This window comes from Anomaloglossus baeobatrachus, chromosome 3 (genome assembly GCF_048569485.1).
Source record: "Anomaloglossus baeobatrachus isolate aAnoBae1 chromosome 3, aAnoBae1.hap1, whole genome shotgun sequence".
Classification (NCBI taxonomy): Eukaryota; Metazoa; Chordata; class Amphibia; order Anura; family Aromobatidae; genus Anomaloglossus; species Anomaloglossus baeobatrachus.
Genome location: NC_134355.1, coordinates 231,577,696 through 231,594,794, shown reverse-complemented (window position 1 = coordinate 231,594,794; position 17,099 = coordinate 231,577,696). Strand labels below are relative to the sequence as shown.

Here is a 17,099-nt window from a genome sequence, read left to right as displayed (position 1 = left end):
ACCAAGGTTCCACTGTAGATGTAGATAAGAGATAAAGAGGTTCAATTACCTAGTGGTGGTCTACATAAAGTGTGCATTGTCCACCCTGACGAAGGTACGTAGAAACACGTATCGGGGTGGGCAATTTATTAGTCATATGTCCTCTAGTGCCCTAACCAGATATTACTAGTCTCCTGTCTATGTTACATCTGGTGTTTTCACTCTGGTGATTTAATCAATCGTTATTATCATCATCATCATTATTATTTCATTGAGGTTATTATTATATACTTACCTGGTGTTTGCTTTCTGGTCCATTGTTTTAACTTTTTTCAAATAAATTGGGCATCTGCCCCTGTTGGTATTGTATCATGTGAATTTATGTCTTTATCTGATTTTAACTGTATTACAATAAAATATTGATTTAATATTTATGACCTTATTTCGGTTTGCTAGTGAATCCTTGTCTGTTTGGCTGGATGGATTTATTTAGTCCACAGTAAGGGTATGTGCGCACTAGGCGTTTTTTTCACGCTGCGTTTTTATGTGCGTTTTTGTCTCAAAAAACGCACCCGCGGCTAAAAAAAAACGCGATAAAAACGCATGCGTTTTTACCGCGATTTGGTGCGTTTTTTGCTGCGTTTTTAATCAGTGCACAATACCATTAAAGATTGTTGATGAAAAAAAAAAAGGTCTGATGTCATTTCCTTCTTCAAAATGTTCATTGTATGCAGGAGAGCAGACAGCTGCAGAACTAGTGTATGCAGGAGAGCAGACAGCAGCTGCAGAACTACAAGGCTCAGCATCCTCCATCCAGGACTGAATGCAGGAGTTTTTTGCCCCCCAAAAAAATGACGTGGGCTTCGCCATATTTTTCTATGCTAGCCGGGTACAGCAGGCAGGTACAGGCTGCCCCCAACCCCAGCTGCTGTGAATTGCAGTCCCGCAGCCACCCCAGAAAATGGCGCTTTCATAGAAGCGCCATCTTCTGGCGCTGTATCCAACTCTTCCAGCTGCCCTGATGCCGGGTGGCTCGCTGGGTAATAATAGAGTTAGGGCTAGCTGTATATTATCAGCTAGCCCTAAGCCCGAAATTCATGGTGTCACGCCAATATTAGACATGGCCACCATGAATTTCTAGTAATGATAAAAAAAAAACACAACACACAGAAAAACATTTTTATTAGAAATAAAACACAACACAATTAGTGACTCCATCTTTATTGAAATAAAGAACCCCCCTCCGCAGTAATCCTGGGTCAAGGGTCCCACGCCGTCCAATCCGGATCCAATATCATCTGATCGGTTTGCTGGAAGGCAAAGCGATCAGATGATGTGTCAGGTTCTAGGGGCTGAAGCACATCACACATCAGCTGATTGTATAAAAGCCGATTATACAATCAGCTGATGCATCGGTGCAAAAAAAAAAAAAAAATAAATAAATACTCACGTCTGTGCTGATTACCGGCAGCTCCTGAGGCGATCGGATGAGAGTCTGATCCTGTCCCATCGCTGCAGCAGCTGCCGGTAATCAGCTGATGAAGTCTCCTGACGGCAGGATCAGCTGATAGTCGGCCGGGCGCGAAAAAGCCGGCGACACCGCGAGAATTACGATCAGCTGATGCGTCAGGTGACTGCATCAGGTGATCCACCACCAGGTCCTGCAAGCTTCGTACGTGCCCCGGGGAGACTGCACACAGCCAGAGCAGCGGGACTGGGACAGGAGCGGGCATGGCACCGGAACCTTGCAGACAAGTGAGTATATATGACATTTTGTTTTTTCTACTGTTCACACTTGTTTTCGCCGCTGCCTCCACCTCCCGCCCAGACATGGCGCCGCACGGAGCTGACATGGCACCGGGCGGGTTGTGGAAGCAGCGGTGACGGTACCGGGAGGATTCACGCTTCTGTGTTTACCAACAGAAGGAATCCTCTTCCTGTACACGTCACTATACTGCCCACACCTTGCGTTTATAGCTGCATTTTTAGTCATAGAAACGCAGCTATATGCGTTTTTCATTGCGTTGTTGAACATCTCATTGAACTCAATGGGTGAAAAACGCAGAAATAATTGACATGCTGCATTTTTGTGGTCACCACAAAAACGCAGCTACAAAAAAACGCTGTGTGCGGACAGCACTTCTGAAAACCCATAGACATTGCTGGGGAAGCAATGTCACTGCGTTTTCAGCACAAAAACGCGGTAAAAAACGCCGCTAAAAATGCAGCAAAAACGCCTAGTGCGCACAAGGCCTAATTGGTATTTATTATCCATCTCACATTGGTGTCACCACTTACATATTTTTTAGCCCATTTCTTTGTTTTCTCTCATTCTGTCTTTTTTTTTTTTGTAAAATCTGTGTTTGATACGAACACCTAAGCTCGGGTTTGATCCTAATCAAAATCAGAAGTCTCCATGCTTTTGTGTGGACTACTTGGTCTTAGGAAAAAAAAAATAGAATATGTGAACACCTTCATAGATTATCAGAGATGAGAAAAACTGACATCTGAATGAGCTTTAAACTTGAAAAGAGCAAAAGGAATACATGTTACAGTCTGACTTAATTATACCTTTGAAACTAAAGAATAATAGTAGTGAAGGATATTGATCTACATATATTGTGCTGGATATGAAGAATTTAAAGTTTTTACTTTAAGCTAATCTAGAAAATGACATAGGATGAGGACAAGACTTGCTTCATTACAGAGGATTTCCACCCAGCGGCTAAAAATTGGTATACATTATATTGGAAATCCAGAATGCCCATTTGTGAGAAAATGCAATCATGATCACCTTTTCAAAATCTTGACTATTGATTTCATGTAACCAGCTAAGGTGCTCGTGAGCTTGTAAGAAAGACGCCAACTGTCCATGCTGAGAAACTGGTTGTGATAAAAGCTTTCCGCGTTTTCCTTTTTCCAAATACCAGCGAAATAAGAAATCTGAAAAATTCTGAATTATACAAGTGAAAGAGTTATAAATAATGGCAACAAGAACCCATATTTACATAGACAACATTTTAGGAGCTCAAAATGCCAAGTAAAGAGAATATCAAGCTGATCGCTTTGGGATCAGTGGCTGAAAAAACTCAGGCAATTAGCTGACCTTGCCTGGGAAAAACTACAAGCAGGGACACATTTAAGGAAATGTTGTACTTCACTCTTCCAAGCATCTCATCATTCTGACCCATAAAGAAACTGAGAAGTGTGTATGTTCATTTTTCTGAGCAACATAGTCTCAGACAACCATTATATGGAAATGTACATGTAAGTACGCCATTGCTGGGGTGAAGCTGTGTGGCGCATGTTCAGGAGCTGAACTCTCTACATACATGGTAGATGCCAGTTATATTACAGTGTCGCCCAAGTTGAGCTGCTGTTCACCATGTAAATGTCACTGTCATTTTCACTGGCGTTCAAATTAAGTAGTTGACTGTGCTTGCGTATGCCAGCTTCAATCAGCCCCGATGGGCTACCATGGCCTGCCAGAGGCCTCTGTCACTTAATCTTGGCACTCTTGTAAAGCTCGGCCATATTGTGTTATTGGAGTACATAGTAGAAGACAGACAATTACAGGTTCAAGTATTCTGAAAAGACTAAAAAAAAATAAATACAATATAAAAAAAAGTAGTCAAGTACATCTTGCTGCCTGCCTCCAATAGGTATATGTGGCCGAAAATAGTGCACAACAAGCACACTGTGACTCAGTGTGCTTCATTATGGTCAATGGCCCCATTGCCGCACATGCTCAAATCCCAATTTGTGAGGAGGTCCGATGTAAGCTCAGCAGAGCCAGTGACTGTAGAAGAAAACACTACATGAACCCAGCCTTAGACTCACATCCCTCCTTTTCCCAATTAAAAATACAGAAATTAAAAAATGAAACATTTTTGTATCTTCGCATTCAATCAGGTCTATAAAAATATTAATATACCCCTATATATGTTAAAAGCCACTAGAATCGGAGGTTTTCTAGTCACCACTCCTTAAAACAAATGCAATAAACTGCACTCAAAATGTTGGTATTATAAACCTGTTAGCTCACCAAGCAAAAAACTATATCTCAAACCCCTCAATCGACAGAAATAAAAACGTTACGGGTCTCAGAAAATGGAAGGACAACCCCCTTTTTTTTCCTTTACCACTTAAAGGGGTTCTTCAGTGACAAGATGTTTCCAGTGCTGGCCGGATGTGCCAAGTTGCTCAGCACAGCTCCATCAACTGCATAGAGGCTGTGGTACTGCATATATACTCCCTATTGATGTAAATAGGCGGTGGTGAGCACTACCAGGCTGTGGCCACTATTTTATTGAAGGAGCTGTTTTTCAACACAAATCCACTGTGGCTTCTGTCGGGAACTGCCAATTGGCGAACCCCCACCAAACAGATATTGATAATCTATCTATAGAAAAGTCTCGGACAACATCTTTAAGTTAATAAAAAAAAACTATACAAGTTTTCTCTATCCCCCACCCCCAAGAACCATGGCAGAATTGGATTTTTCTTTCACCATATCATCATACTTAGAATTTTATTTTCCTGCTTTCCAGCACATTGTATGGAAAAAATAATGGCATAGATGAAAAACAATTTGTCTCTCAAAAAACAAGTTAACAAATAGCAACCTAAAGGAAAAATAAAACTATGACTGCATTATGGGAGACAAAAACGCAAATGCTACTAAAAAAAAAAAAAATAAAAATCTGCAGGGATAAGGTATTAATGAGTAACACACAAACCTGATCTGCAAACTGAGCCATGTAACGCTGAAGTCTGTTCTGATTGTCAGTGAGTTCACATATTTGCACCAAGACATCAAAGTCACAAAATTTCTCAGCAAGACTCGATGCCCACTGATGCTGACCCAGCGTCACTGCAGAACAGAAGGAAATACAAGATGCAAGTTATTCAATAGTGGGCTGTATTAGAACATTCCCTGCATTTCCTTCTACATTAACATGTTGGAAGTATAAGGGAACGTGCACATAGCAATTTGTAGATGCCGATTGTAAATGATTAGTTTATGAAGGTGAAGTTTCAGACAAATGCTGGCGGTGTTTTTCCTGGTCGTTTTTGGTAGTCGGTGGCTTGCTTATTTTTTACTGCATATAATCTAGTGGGCCATTCCACAACAGGTGAGAGTATGGTCAGACCGCTTCTATTAGCCTATTTATGGCTTTCGAAGGCTGAGGCCACACGGGGTTTAGTGCGAGTGGTCGCATGACACTCTGCTAACACCTGCAGCACAGCAAGAGCCAAGTGTCATGCGACTGTGGTCTGATCCTCCGATCAGACCACAGCTGCGGAGGGGAGGGCCGATGCTGCGGAGGGGAGAGAGGTATTTATCTCCCTACCTCCTCCGTTGCCAGTTGATGAGAGAATCGCATTGCACTCTGCTGTAATGCGAGTGCAATGTAATGTTTCTCTTGCCCCCATAGACTTGAATTGGTGCGAGTGAAACAGGATCACATACTACCCCGCAGCATGCTGCGATTGTTTCCTCAGTCCGATTAGGGCAGAGAAAAAAATCGCTCATGGGAGCTGCCCCATAGAGTAATATTATTCAGAGTGGAAAGCGATTTTGTTATCACATTCTACTCGTCGTGTGTGCTAGCCCTTAAAAACAGCTCAAAAATACGGAAAAAATTAATGTGGAACTGGTCTAAAAAAGTCGTCGTGTGCACATAAACTAAGGGATGCAATAACTGTGCCTGCTGATAATGAGGTACAATACATGTCATGCATAGAGGCTGTGGCCGGGTACTGCACATATCTTCCTATTTATTCAAATAGGGGGCGATGTGCAGAACCCGGCTGTTGCCACTATTCTATTGATGGAGCTGTGCAGCTCCGCAAATCAATACATTAGTCTTTCTGGTAACTGATACATTGCAGGCTGTTTTAACGCCATCCAGATTAGGATATGTACACGTCCGGAAGATTGAGCCATAGTCTTTGGTGGTTCCAAGGTGATCAGCCCCTAATGTGATAGAGTTGGCCTTCAGACAGTATTCAATAGTAGATATCAGGGCAGTGGAGTCAGAGGGTCGGTGTTCATTTTGGTGGAGTCAGCATAAAATGCACCGACTCCGAAAATATATAATAAATTGGGTACAGCAGTTCATTGTAGTAATGTGCTGAATATTGTTTAAAAGAATTTTGGAAAGTTATGAAATGTTCTATAAATATCTGTTCTATTCCTTATTGAAGAATCTCGACTTTTAGTCAAGATGAATCTGTGCTGCACTTTATATACATAATAAGTAGGATGAGCGGCTACAGGACGGCCAAGAGCAAGATGACTTGGATCCTGCCAGTGCTACTGCTGCCGTATATTCATCCTCACTAGATGAGGAGTTTAATTTTGAAAAGTATTTGGACAACATGGAGCAGCAAAGCATTGCTGCAGGGAAAGATTCAATTCCCATAGCAAACAGTTTGACCAGATTTCAGGAACATCTTTCCACTTGCTCTCATAGAAAAGAGAGAGAGAGAAAGAAAGAGTAGAGACAAGGATGGATAGTAGTTGATGCCGGTCTTTTTTTAGCGCTAGTAATAGATCTAATAACTCAGGTTGTCTTTAAGAATAGATTATGCTTTATTTGTGACAGTAAAGTCAAATAAAATAAAGCTCTTGTAGACACAACGCGTTTCAGCAGGAATATACTGCTTTCCTCAGGTGTAGCAAGAGCCATTATACTTTAAATTTATAGATAAAACAGTCTCACCGATGGGGCTTAAGGGTGTGTCTTGTGTTCAGACAATTTTAACCCTTTTAGTACCAAGTAAAACTATATTATTACATATCAAATAAAACTGTGTTTTTTATATAATAAAAGTAGTTAGTTGAATTATAAAAAATAATAAATAATTGATTAAATAAAATTTTTATATATAAATAGAGTCGGATGTAATATAAAAATTTTTAAAAATATTTAAATAGGGCAATTTTTATCTTAAAAATATAAATATATACATCTGTGTAAACATGTATCATTAATAACTAAGGAGGCCAGGGATCTTCTAGTTTATCTCTATATATTATATCAAATTGCATTTATAATGGTTTTTACATATTTTAGTTAAAAATTCTTCTTAGTCTTAACCATATACCTTCATATATAAACCATACATATACAAAATTAATATTAATTTTCAGTATTATAAATTGTCATTATTCATTTATATAAAAATGCTAATATTATTATTCTTATTAATTCTTTTATAGATTTATATTCAAATGTTACCCAGAAATATAAATAAAATTTATTTTTAATTTTTAATCGATTTTTTGTATAATTTTTTATTTTTATATATACATGTAATCTTATACCCACTTATCTGTGGTCTTATATATTCTTGCTTATATGCATATATGATTACCCCAGGTATTACGTTTTTTAATATTTTTATTATTGTTATTATTATTTTGCAACGTTATCTATCATTATATTATGACCTTCGGGGGTCAATGTGCCCAATTTAAAAATCCAATAACTTTCTCTTTTAGTAAGTTTAATTATTGCTTGTGGATCTTTTTTATCCACACAGTCTATGATGGTAAGTTTCATCATTGGATTTTTATTATGCACACTATTGTAGTGTCTTGAGACACTATGTAGGGGGTAGCCATTTTTTATATTATATCGATGTTTATTCAGACGTGCATGCATTTCCTGAATAGTTCTTCCTACATATTGGGTACCGCAAGGGCACTCAATCAGGTAGATTACATATGTAGAATGACAATCAAATCTCTGTTTTATTGTAAACACTTCCTTTGTGGTTTTAGACATGAAGGTTTTTTTATTTCCTGTAATTACCTGACAGCATAGACATCTTGTTGTATGGCATGGGTAACAGCCCCATGTATTAGGATTATTAATATTGACAGTTATTGGTTTTAAAAGAGTGTTACTTGGTGCAATTAAATTGCCTAAATTCTTGTTTCTTTTATATATAATAATTGGTTTTTGTGGTATATGGTCTGTTAGTATAGGGTCTCCTTTTACTATAAACCAGTATTTGTTAATCTCTCAATTTGAGTTCTGGATTGACAGTATGTAGTGACAAGGCTCCATTTGGATAGTTTGGTTTTTTCATCTTTTTTCGGGGCATCCATTTGTTTTGGTTGTACACATGATTCCTGAGTTAGGGAATTTGCTTTCTCATAGGCATCCTGTATTAGTTTCTTGGGGTATCTTTTTTCGAGAAATCTATGTTTGAGGATTTTGCATTCTTTATTATAATCGATATCTGTTGTGCAGTTTTTCCTAATTCTTCGGTATTGTCCGTAAGGTATATTCTTGACCCATCTAGGTAGATGTCCGCTATTGTATTTTAGATAGCTGTTTACATCCACTGATTTAAAATGGGTGGATGTTGTAATTAGTCCTACTTCATTTAAATTAATTTGTAGATCTAGGAATTGTATAGTTTTATTAGAATAGGTAGCCGTAAATGATAAGCCCCATTCATTCTTATTAATATCCTCTATGAAGTCCAATAATTTCTCGGGGGGGCCCTTCCATATAATGAACAGATCGTCTATAAAACGACGGTAATGTATTATATTTTCCTTGTATCTGGATTGCCCGATGGAGACGGTTTCAAATGCACCCATAAAGATGTTGGCATAACTGGGTGCGAAACGCGTCCCCATCGCGCAGCCTCTAATTTGTTTAAAAAAGTCACCCTCAAAGGTGAACACATTGTTCTCTAAAATAAATTCAATCGCCTTTATTATAAATTTCCGTTGGGGTGTTGAAATTTCTCTGTCATTTAATAATGTTTTTTCAATAGCTGACAAACCCCTACTATGTGTTATATTGTTATACAAAGAACTGACATCCATTGTGAGAAGTAAACTGTTTTTTAGGGGAGGTAAAGTTAATAGTTCCCTAATCAATTGTGTTGAGTCCTTTAGATAGGACTCTAACTTTAAAACATATTCTTGTAAAAACAAATCCACAAAATGGGATAAATTACTAGTTATAGAATTAACCCCTGAGATTATTGGACGTCCTGGTGGCTTCAAAGGGTCTTTATGTATTTTCGGTAGGAAATAAAAAAATGGCACTGAATAGTTAGTGATATCAAGGAATTTTTTCTCTTTTTTGTTTAATATTCCTTGTTGTGAGGCATCTTTTATGATCTTGCCGTATTCCTTTAGAATCTGGATTGAGGGGTCCTTATCTAGGGGTAAATAATATTCCTTATCACTTAAAATTTTCTTGCCCTCCTCATGGTACCAAGTCCTATCCATAACTACTATCCCTCCCCCTTTATCCGCTCTTTTTATAATAATATTTTTATTTTTTTGTAATGTAATTATAGCTTTTTGTTCATTTTTTGTGAGATTATTTTTCATTCTTTGATTCGGGAGGGATCTAATGTCCTTTAGTATTAATTGCTGAAATGTTTCTATGTGGGACCCTTTATGATGCAATGGGTAGAAATTACTCCTTAGATTTCTTGGATTTACATGTTTAATATTTGGTTGGTTTATATCGATTGTATCTTGTTTTATTGTGGAGCTTTGGCTTGATCTTCCTTTTTCTTCTATTAAAAAATGTCTCTGAATAGTGATCTTTTTGAAGAAATCATTTAGATCTAAATAAAATGAAAAATTGTCCAGTCCTGTGGTTGGACTGAATGATAAGCCATGGCTCAAAAGTGATTTCTCATCATCCGTTAAAATGTGATTGGAGATGTTAAAAATCCCTATTTTATCTTTTTGTTCATTTATATCCTTTTTGTCTCTGTTGAGTAATTGTTTGGTTGGTTGGTCTATTGTATTTTCGTTTTTTTCTGAATTAACTCCTGATCGTTCATCTCTTTTTCTCTGGTTACGTCTTGATCCTCCTCTGCATCCTCTCCTGTTCTTTTTCTTTTGGAGTGGCGTCCTGGAGCCACCCGAAAATAATGGGTGATTTTCATAGTATTAAGGTTAGTTAGTTTGTCCAGGCTCGTATCGTATTATTTAATCAATTATTTATTATTTTTTATAATTCAACTAACTACTTTTATTATATAAAAAACACAGTTTTATTTGATATGTAATAATATAGTTTTACTTGGTACTAAAAGGGTTAAAATTGTCTGAACACAAGACACACCCTTAAGCCCCATCGGTGAGACTGTTTTATCTATAAATTTAAAGTATAATGGCTCTTGCTACACCTGAGGAAAGCAGTATATTCCTGCTGAAACGCGTTGTGTCTACAAGAGCTTTATTTTATTTGACTTTACTGTCACAAATAAAGCATAATCTATTCTTAAAGACAACCTGAGTTATTAGATCTATTACTAGCGCTAAAAAAAGACCGGCATCAACTACTATCCATAGACTTTACTCCCTCTCTGGGATTCCGGTTCTAATAGCTGCTGATGGTAATAGCTCCAATATATTCCAAACACTTTGAGAGGAAGACTCACGACCGTAATCAGCTCCAGGATCTCAAGAGTCGGTGAACCTGGAACTAGGAGCGGTCATCTCCCCAGGATTACCCAGCTTAATCGGTTAACATCAGCCGTGACAACCCCATATCCTCCAGAAGATCTACATGATCATCACCGAGGTTGTGCGAGGGCGCACAACCTAATCAGGTGAGAAGCTTTCATATACTATAATCAAATTGTCGCCACGGGTGCTTCTCATAGCGCTATTTTTTATTTCTAGTGACCAAGCGAACGCATCAAGCGTGGGATTACCCCATTAAGCTGCTTGAAGGCACCCGAGGATTGAAATATTTGAAAAAATTGAAATAATAAGGCAAATATCAGACCAAGCATCAGGATATACACATATCACGTTTATAAGTAAAGACTACGTTTTCACCAAGAAGAAATTTAATTCTGAAAATCTTGAACTAAGAGGACATTTGCGAACTAATAATTTCCTATACACATCTATATATAAGATTGTAATTACAAGGACATCTGTGAACATCTATTTAATACTTTTAACATGGATTTTTTTAATAATAACAGGCTAGCACATAGGGAATCCTTAATCTCAAATATACTAGGTAACCAATCATTTAATAAAGAAATAAATGAGGATGAGAACATTAGATTAAATGAGATCGATAGGAAAAATATGGCAGACCTCTTCTCCGATTACGAATGGAACTGTAAATTAGAGATTACACACCACCTTAATAAATTATTTCTTGAAAAATATTTACTAGAAAATCTAATACCAACGGAATTTACACTAAATTATAAATCACCTTTCCCTAATGACATGAATTTTACAAATAAATGGGAAGATTATTTAAAGAATTGCTCACAAGGATTATTAAAAATGATTATAGGACAGAATAATATAGAAATTGAAAAAGCTTTAAAAAAATTGAATAATTTAAAACATACCTTGAATCTTTACTCATTATCCTATGATTATAAAGAAATAGATCTTATCCTTAAAATAACATTAAACAAATATGAAGAGGAAATAATAAAGAAAAAAGCCATTAACTATATAAAGGATAGATATGAAAATAATAAAGATAGTGAGAATATGGAAATCACTACTAATTCCACTAATCCAAGAATACTAGATGACATTTCTGGTAATACAACTAAAACAAGAGAAAAAATGACTAGAGACTCTAATACTAATAAAAATAAAGATAAAAACAATATTAAAACTAATAGAGAAATGATTAAACAAATAAAAAGTAAAGACTCGTTAAATTGCTTGACATCGGAAAAACAGAGGAAGCACTATGAAGCTCATAAATCTAAACTTAAAATGAGTAAAACTATTAATAACGAGCCTGACAATAAAATCACAGAATTAATACACAATCCTACTCCCGAATTTCCATTTACCCCGATTAGGAGTAAGAACTATACTAATTTGGATTTGAGAACTAGTTTAAAAGCTCCGATAATATCATTTAGTGAGAAAAGAGCTAGCACTCTAGCTGGGGAAGGGATATCTAATAAAGAATTAGTTACTAATAGTAGTAGTAACATTATGAACAAACCCACCTTAAATGACGAAACTAGCATACAATTGCTTGATCTATCAATTTTTACAACACACGGAGAAAATGATCCACAAGAACCCTTATTATCTGATATTTCCCCTTCCATATTAAATAAATCTATAGATAATCAAAGAGATACGAGCCTGGACAAACTAACTAACCTTAATACTATGAAAATCACCCATTATTTTCGGGTGGCTCCAGGACGCCACTCCAAAAGAAAAAGAACAGGAGAGGATGCAGAGGAGGATCAAGACGTAACCAGAGAAAAAGAGATGAACGATCAGGAATTAATTCAGAAAAAAACAAAAATACAATAGACCAACCAACCAAACAATTACTCAACAGAGACAAAAAGGATATAAATGAACAAAAAGATAAAATAGGGATTTTTAACATCTCCAATCACATTTTAACGGATGATGAGAAATCACTTTTGAGCCATGGCTTATCATTCAGTCCAACCACAGGACTGGACAATTTTTCATTTTATTTAGATCTAAATGATTTCTTCAAAAAGATCACTATTCAGAGACATTTTTTAATAGAAGAAAAAGGAAGATCAAGCCAAAGCTCCACAATAAAACAAGATACAATCGATATAAACCAACCAAATATTAAACATGTAAATCCAAGAAATCTAAGGAGTAATTTCTACCCATTGCATCATAAAGGGTCCCACATAGAAACATTTCAGCAATTAATACTAAAGGACATTAGATCCCTCCCGAATCAAAGAATGAAAAATAATCTCACAAAAAATGAACAAAAAGCTATAATTACATTACAAAAAAATAAAAATATTATTATAAAAAGAGCGGATAAAGGGGGAGGGATAGTAGTTATGGATAGGACTTGGTACCATGAGGAGGGCAAGAAAATTTTAAGTGATAAGGAATATTATTTACCCCTAGATAAGGACCCCTCAATCCAGATTCTAAAGGAATACGGCAAGATCATAAAAGATGCCTCACAACAAGGAATATTAAACAAAAAAGAGAAAAAATTCCTTGATATCACTAACTATTCAGTGCCATTTTTTTATTTCCTACCGAAAATACATAAAGACCCTTTGAAGCCACCAGGACGTCCAATAATCTCAGGGGTTAATTCTATAACTAGTAATTTATCCCATTTTGTGGATTTGTTTTTACAAGAATATGTTTTAAAGTTAGAGTCCTATCTAAAGGACTCAACACAATTGATTAGGGAACTATTAACTTTACCTCCCCTAAAAAACAGTTTACTTCTCACAATGGATGTCAGTTCTTTGTATAACAATATAACACATAGTAGGGGTTTGTCAGCTATTGAAAAAACATTATTAAATGACAGAGAAATTTCAACACCCCAACGGAAATTTATAATAAAGGCGATTGAATTTATTTTAGAGAACAATGTGTTCACCTTTGAGGGTGACTTTTTTAAACAAATTAGAGGCTGCGCGATGGGGACGCGTTTCGCACCCAGTTATGCCAACATCTTTATGGGTGCATTTGAAACCGTCTCCATCGGGCAATCCAGATACAAGGAAAATATAATACATTACCGTCGTTTTATAGACGATCTGTTCATTATATGGAAGGGCCCCCCCGAGAAATTATTGGACTTCATAGAGGATATTAATAAGAATGAATGGGGATTATCATTTACGGCTACCTATTCTAATAAAACTATACAATTCCTAGATCTACAAATTAATTTAAATGAAGTAGGACTAATTACAACATCCACCCATTTTAAATCAGTGGATGTAAACAGCTATCTAAAATACAATAGCGGACATCTACCTAGATGGATCAAGAATATACCTTACGGACAATACCGAAGAATTAGGAAAAACTGCACAACAGATATCGATTATAATAAAGAATGCAAAATCCTCAAACATAGATTTCTCGAAAAAAGATACCCCAAGAAACTAATACAGGATGCCTATGAGAAAGCAAATTCCCTAACTCAGGAATCATGTGTACAACCAAAACAAATGGATGCCCCGAAAAAAGATGAAAAAACCAAACTATCCAAATGGAGCCTTGTCACTACATACTGTCAATCCAGAACTCAAATTGAGAGATTGATTAACAAATACTGGTTTATAGTAAAAGGAGACCCTATACTAACAGACCATATACCACAAAAACCAATTATTATATATAAAAGAAACAAGAATTTAGGCAATTTAATTGCACCAAGTAACACTCTTTTAAAACCAATAACTGTCAATATTAATAATCCTAATACATGGGGCTGTTACCCATGCCATACAACAAGATGTCTATGCTGTCAGGTAATTACAGGAAATAAAAAAACCTTCATGTCTAAAACCACAAAGGAAGTGTTTACAATAAAACAGAGATTTGATTGTCATTCTACATATGTAATCTACCTGATTGAGTGCCCTTGCGGTACCCAATATGTAGGAAGAACTATTCAGGAAATGCATGCACGTCTGAATAAACATCGATATAATATAAAAAATGGCTACCCCCTACATAGTGTCTCAAGACACTACAATAGTGTGCATAATAAAAATCCAATGATGAAACTTACCATCATAGACTGTGTGGATAAAAAAGATCCACAAGCAATAATTAAACTTACTAAAAGAGAAAGTTATTGGATTTTTAAATTGGGCACATTGACCCCCGAAGGTCATAATATAATGATAGATAACGTTGCAAAATAATAATAACAATAATAAAAATATTAAAAAACGTAATACCTGGGGTAATCATATATGCATATAAGCAAGAATATATAAGACCACAGATAAGTGGGTATAAGATTACATGTATATATAAAAATAAAAAATTATACAAAAAATCGATTAAAAATTAAAAATAAATTTTATTTATATTTCTGGGTAACATTTGAATATAAATCTATAAAAGAATTAATAAGAATAATAATATTAGCATTTTTATATAAATGAATAATGACAATTTATAATACTGAAAATTAATATTAATTTTGTATATGTATGGTTTATATATGAAGGTATATGGTTAAGACTAAGAAGAATTTTTAACTAAAATATGTAAAAACCATTATAAATGCAATTTGATATAATATATAGGAGATAAACTAGAAGATCCCTGGCCTCCTTAGTTATTAATGATACATGTTTACACAGATGTATATATTTATATTTTTAAGATAAAAATTGCCCTATTTAAATATTTTTAAAAATTTTTATATTACATCCGACTCTATTTATATATAAAAATTTTATTTAATCAATTATTTATTATTTTTTATAATTCAACTAACTACTTTTATTATATAAAAAACACAGTTTTATTTGATATGTAATAATATAGTTTTACTTGGTACTAAAAGGGTTAAAATTGTCTGAACACAAGACACACCCTTAAGCCCCATCGGTGAGACTGTTTTATCTATAAATTTAAAGTATAATGGCTCTTGCTACACCTGAGGAAAGCAGTATATTCCTGCTGAAACGCGTTGTGTCTACAAGAGCTTTATTTTATTTGACTTTACTGTCACAAATAAAGCATAATCTATTCTTAAAGACAACCTGAGTTATTAGATCTATTACTAGCGCTAAAAAAAGACCGGCATCAACTACTATCCATAGACTTTACTCCCTCTCTGGGATTCCGGTTCTAATAGCTGCTGATGGTAATAGCTCCAATATATTCCAAACACTTTGAGAGGAAGACTCACGACCGTAATCAGCTCCAGGATCTCAAGAGTCGGTGAACCTGGAACTAGGAGCGGTCATCTCCCCAGGATTACCCAGCTTAATCGGTTAACATCAGCCGTGACAACCCCATATCCTCCAGAGGATCTACATGATCATCACCGAGGTTGTGCGAGGGCGCACAACCTAATCAGGTGAGAAGCTTTCATATACTATAATCAAATTGTCGCCACGGGTGCTTCTCATAGCGCTATTTTTTATTTCTAGAGACAAGGATGGGCACAGACCAGGCTGTGCACATTATTACAGGATAAGGACCAGGATGGGCTCATTACTACAGGATGGGGACAAGGATAGGGACAATGATGGGCATATTCTTCAGGATTGGGACATGAATGGGCATATTACTACAAGATGGGGACAACAATGGGCACAATACAACAGGATGGGGACAAAAATGGGCACAATACTACAGGATGGAAAGAAGGATAAACACATTTCTACAGGATAGAAATAAGGATGAGCACATTACTACAGGATGGAAATAAGGATGAGCACATTACTACATGTGGACAAGGATGGGCACATTAGTACAGGATGGGGACAAGGATGGGCACATTACTACAGGATAAGGACTACTACTTTATAGATATAGCAGTATGGGTATAGAGAAATTATACAATGAAAATTCCTAAAACTTAACTTTTACTAGAGACATTTTTAAAAGACCAATGGTCCCATAAAATCAAACATAAAGACACACATATAGAAAAAACATAAGTGTTGGCTCATAAATTCAAAACAGAGACCACACTCAAGTAAGGCACAGTTATAGTAAATTTCTCCCCAGAGACTCCACCATAGCGTAATCTGATGGTAGTACTCATTATTTCCAAATGCCCCTCCTAGGGGAACCGCCCCTCCGGATAGGCTAAGGAATACAGTATGGGGATTAAGATAAAGTGAGGAATAATTGGCAAATTGCCCAAAAGATTTTTCTAATTTGAGACAGTAATAATCAAGCAGATATCAACATAATGTAGCACCATCTGCTAGTATAAACATGGAAAGGTCTCACCAATCATAAATGCAGGACCGATTCCCAGCGTAAGACTCTAGGCATCAGGGTTGATTTTCCATAGTATTAGTCATTCCCTGTCCGTCTTACCCAGGAAGCAATTTCATATGGGGTTAAAAAACCATCCCTTTCTAGTACTTTATTTGCAGCTAAATTTTTCTCCCAAGGGAGTACCAGGAGAAAAATGTATCTGCAAATAAACTACTACAAAGGGATGTTTTTTTTAACCCCATATGAAATTGCTTCCTGGGGAAGACTGACAGGGAATGACTAATACTATGGAAAGTCAACCCTGATGCCTGGAGTCTTACGCCAAGAATCGGTCCTGCATTTACGATTGGTGAGACCTTTCCATGTTTATACTAGCAGATGGTGC

At 36.1% G+C, this 17,099-nt stretch overlaps 1 protein-coding gene across 2 annotated transcripts in view; it reads right to left on the bottom strand.

Moving 5' to 3' along the window:
• The window catches only part of NUP133 (nucleoporin 133), a 584,654-nt gene that overhangs the window by 140,636 nt on the left and 426,919 nt on the right, over positions 1–17,099 (bottom strand). For both annotated transcript variants that reach the window (XM_075339754.1, XM_075339755.1), the window contains exons 19-20: positions 4,719–4,852; positions 2,774–2,932 (exon numbers count right to left, since the gene is read on the bottom strand). In XM_075339754.1, coding sequence (XP_075195869.1) covers positions 2,774–2,932; positions 4,719–4,852 — 293 coding nt within the window. The remainder of the gene's footprint in view (positions 1–2,773; positions 2,933–4,718; positions 4,853–17,099) is intronic.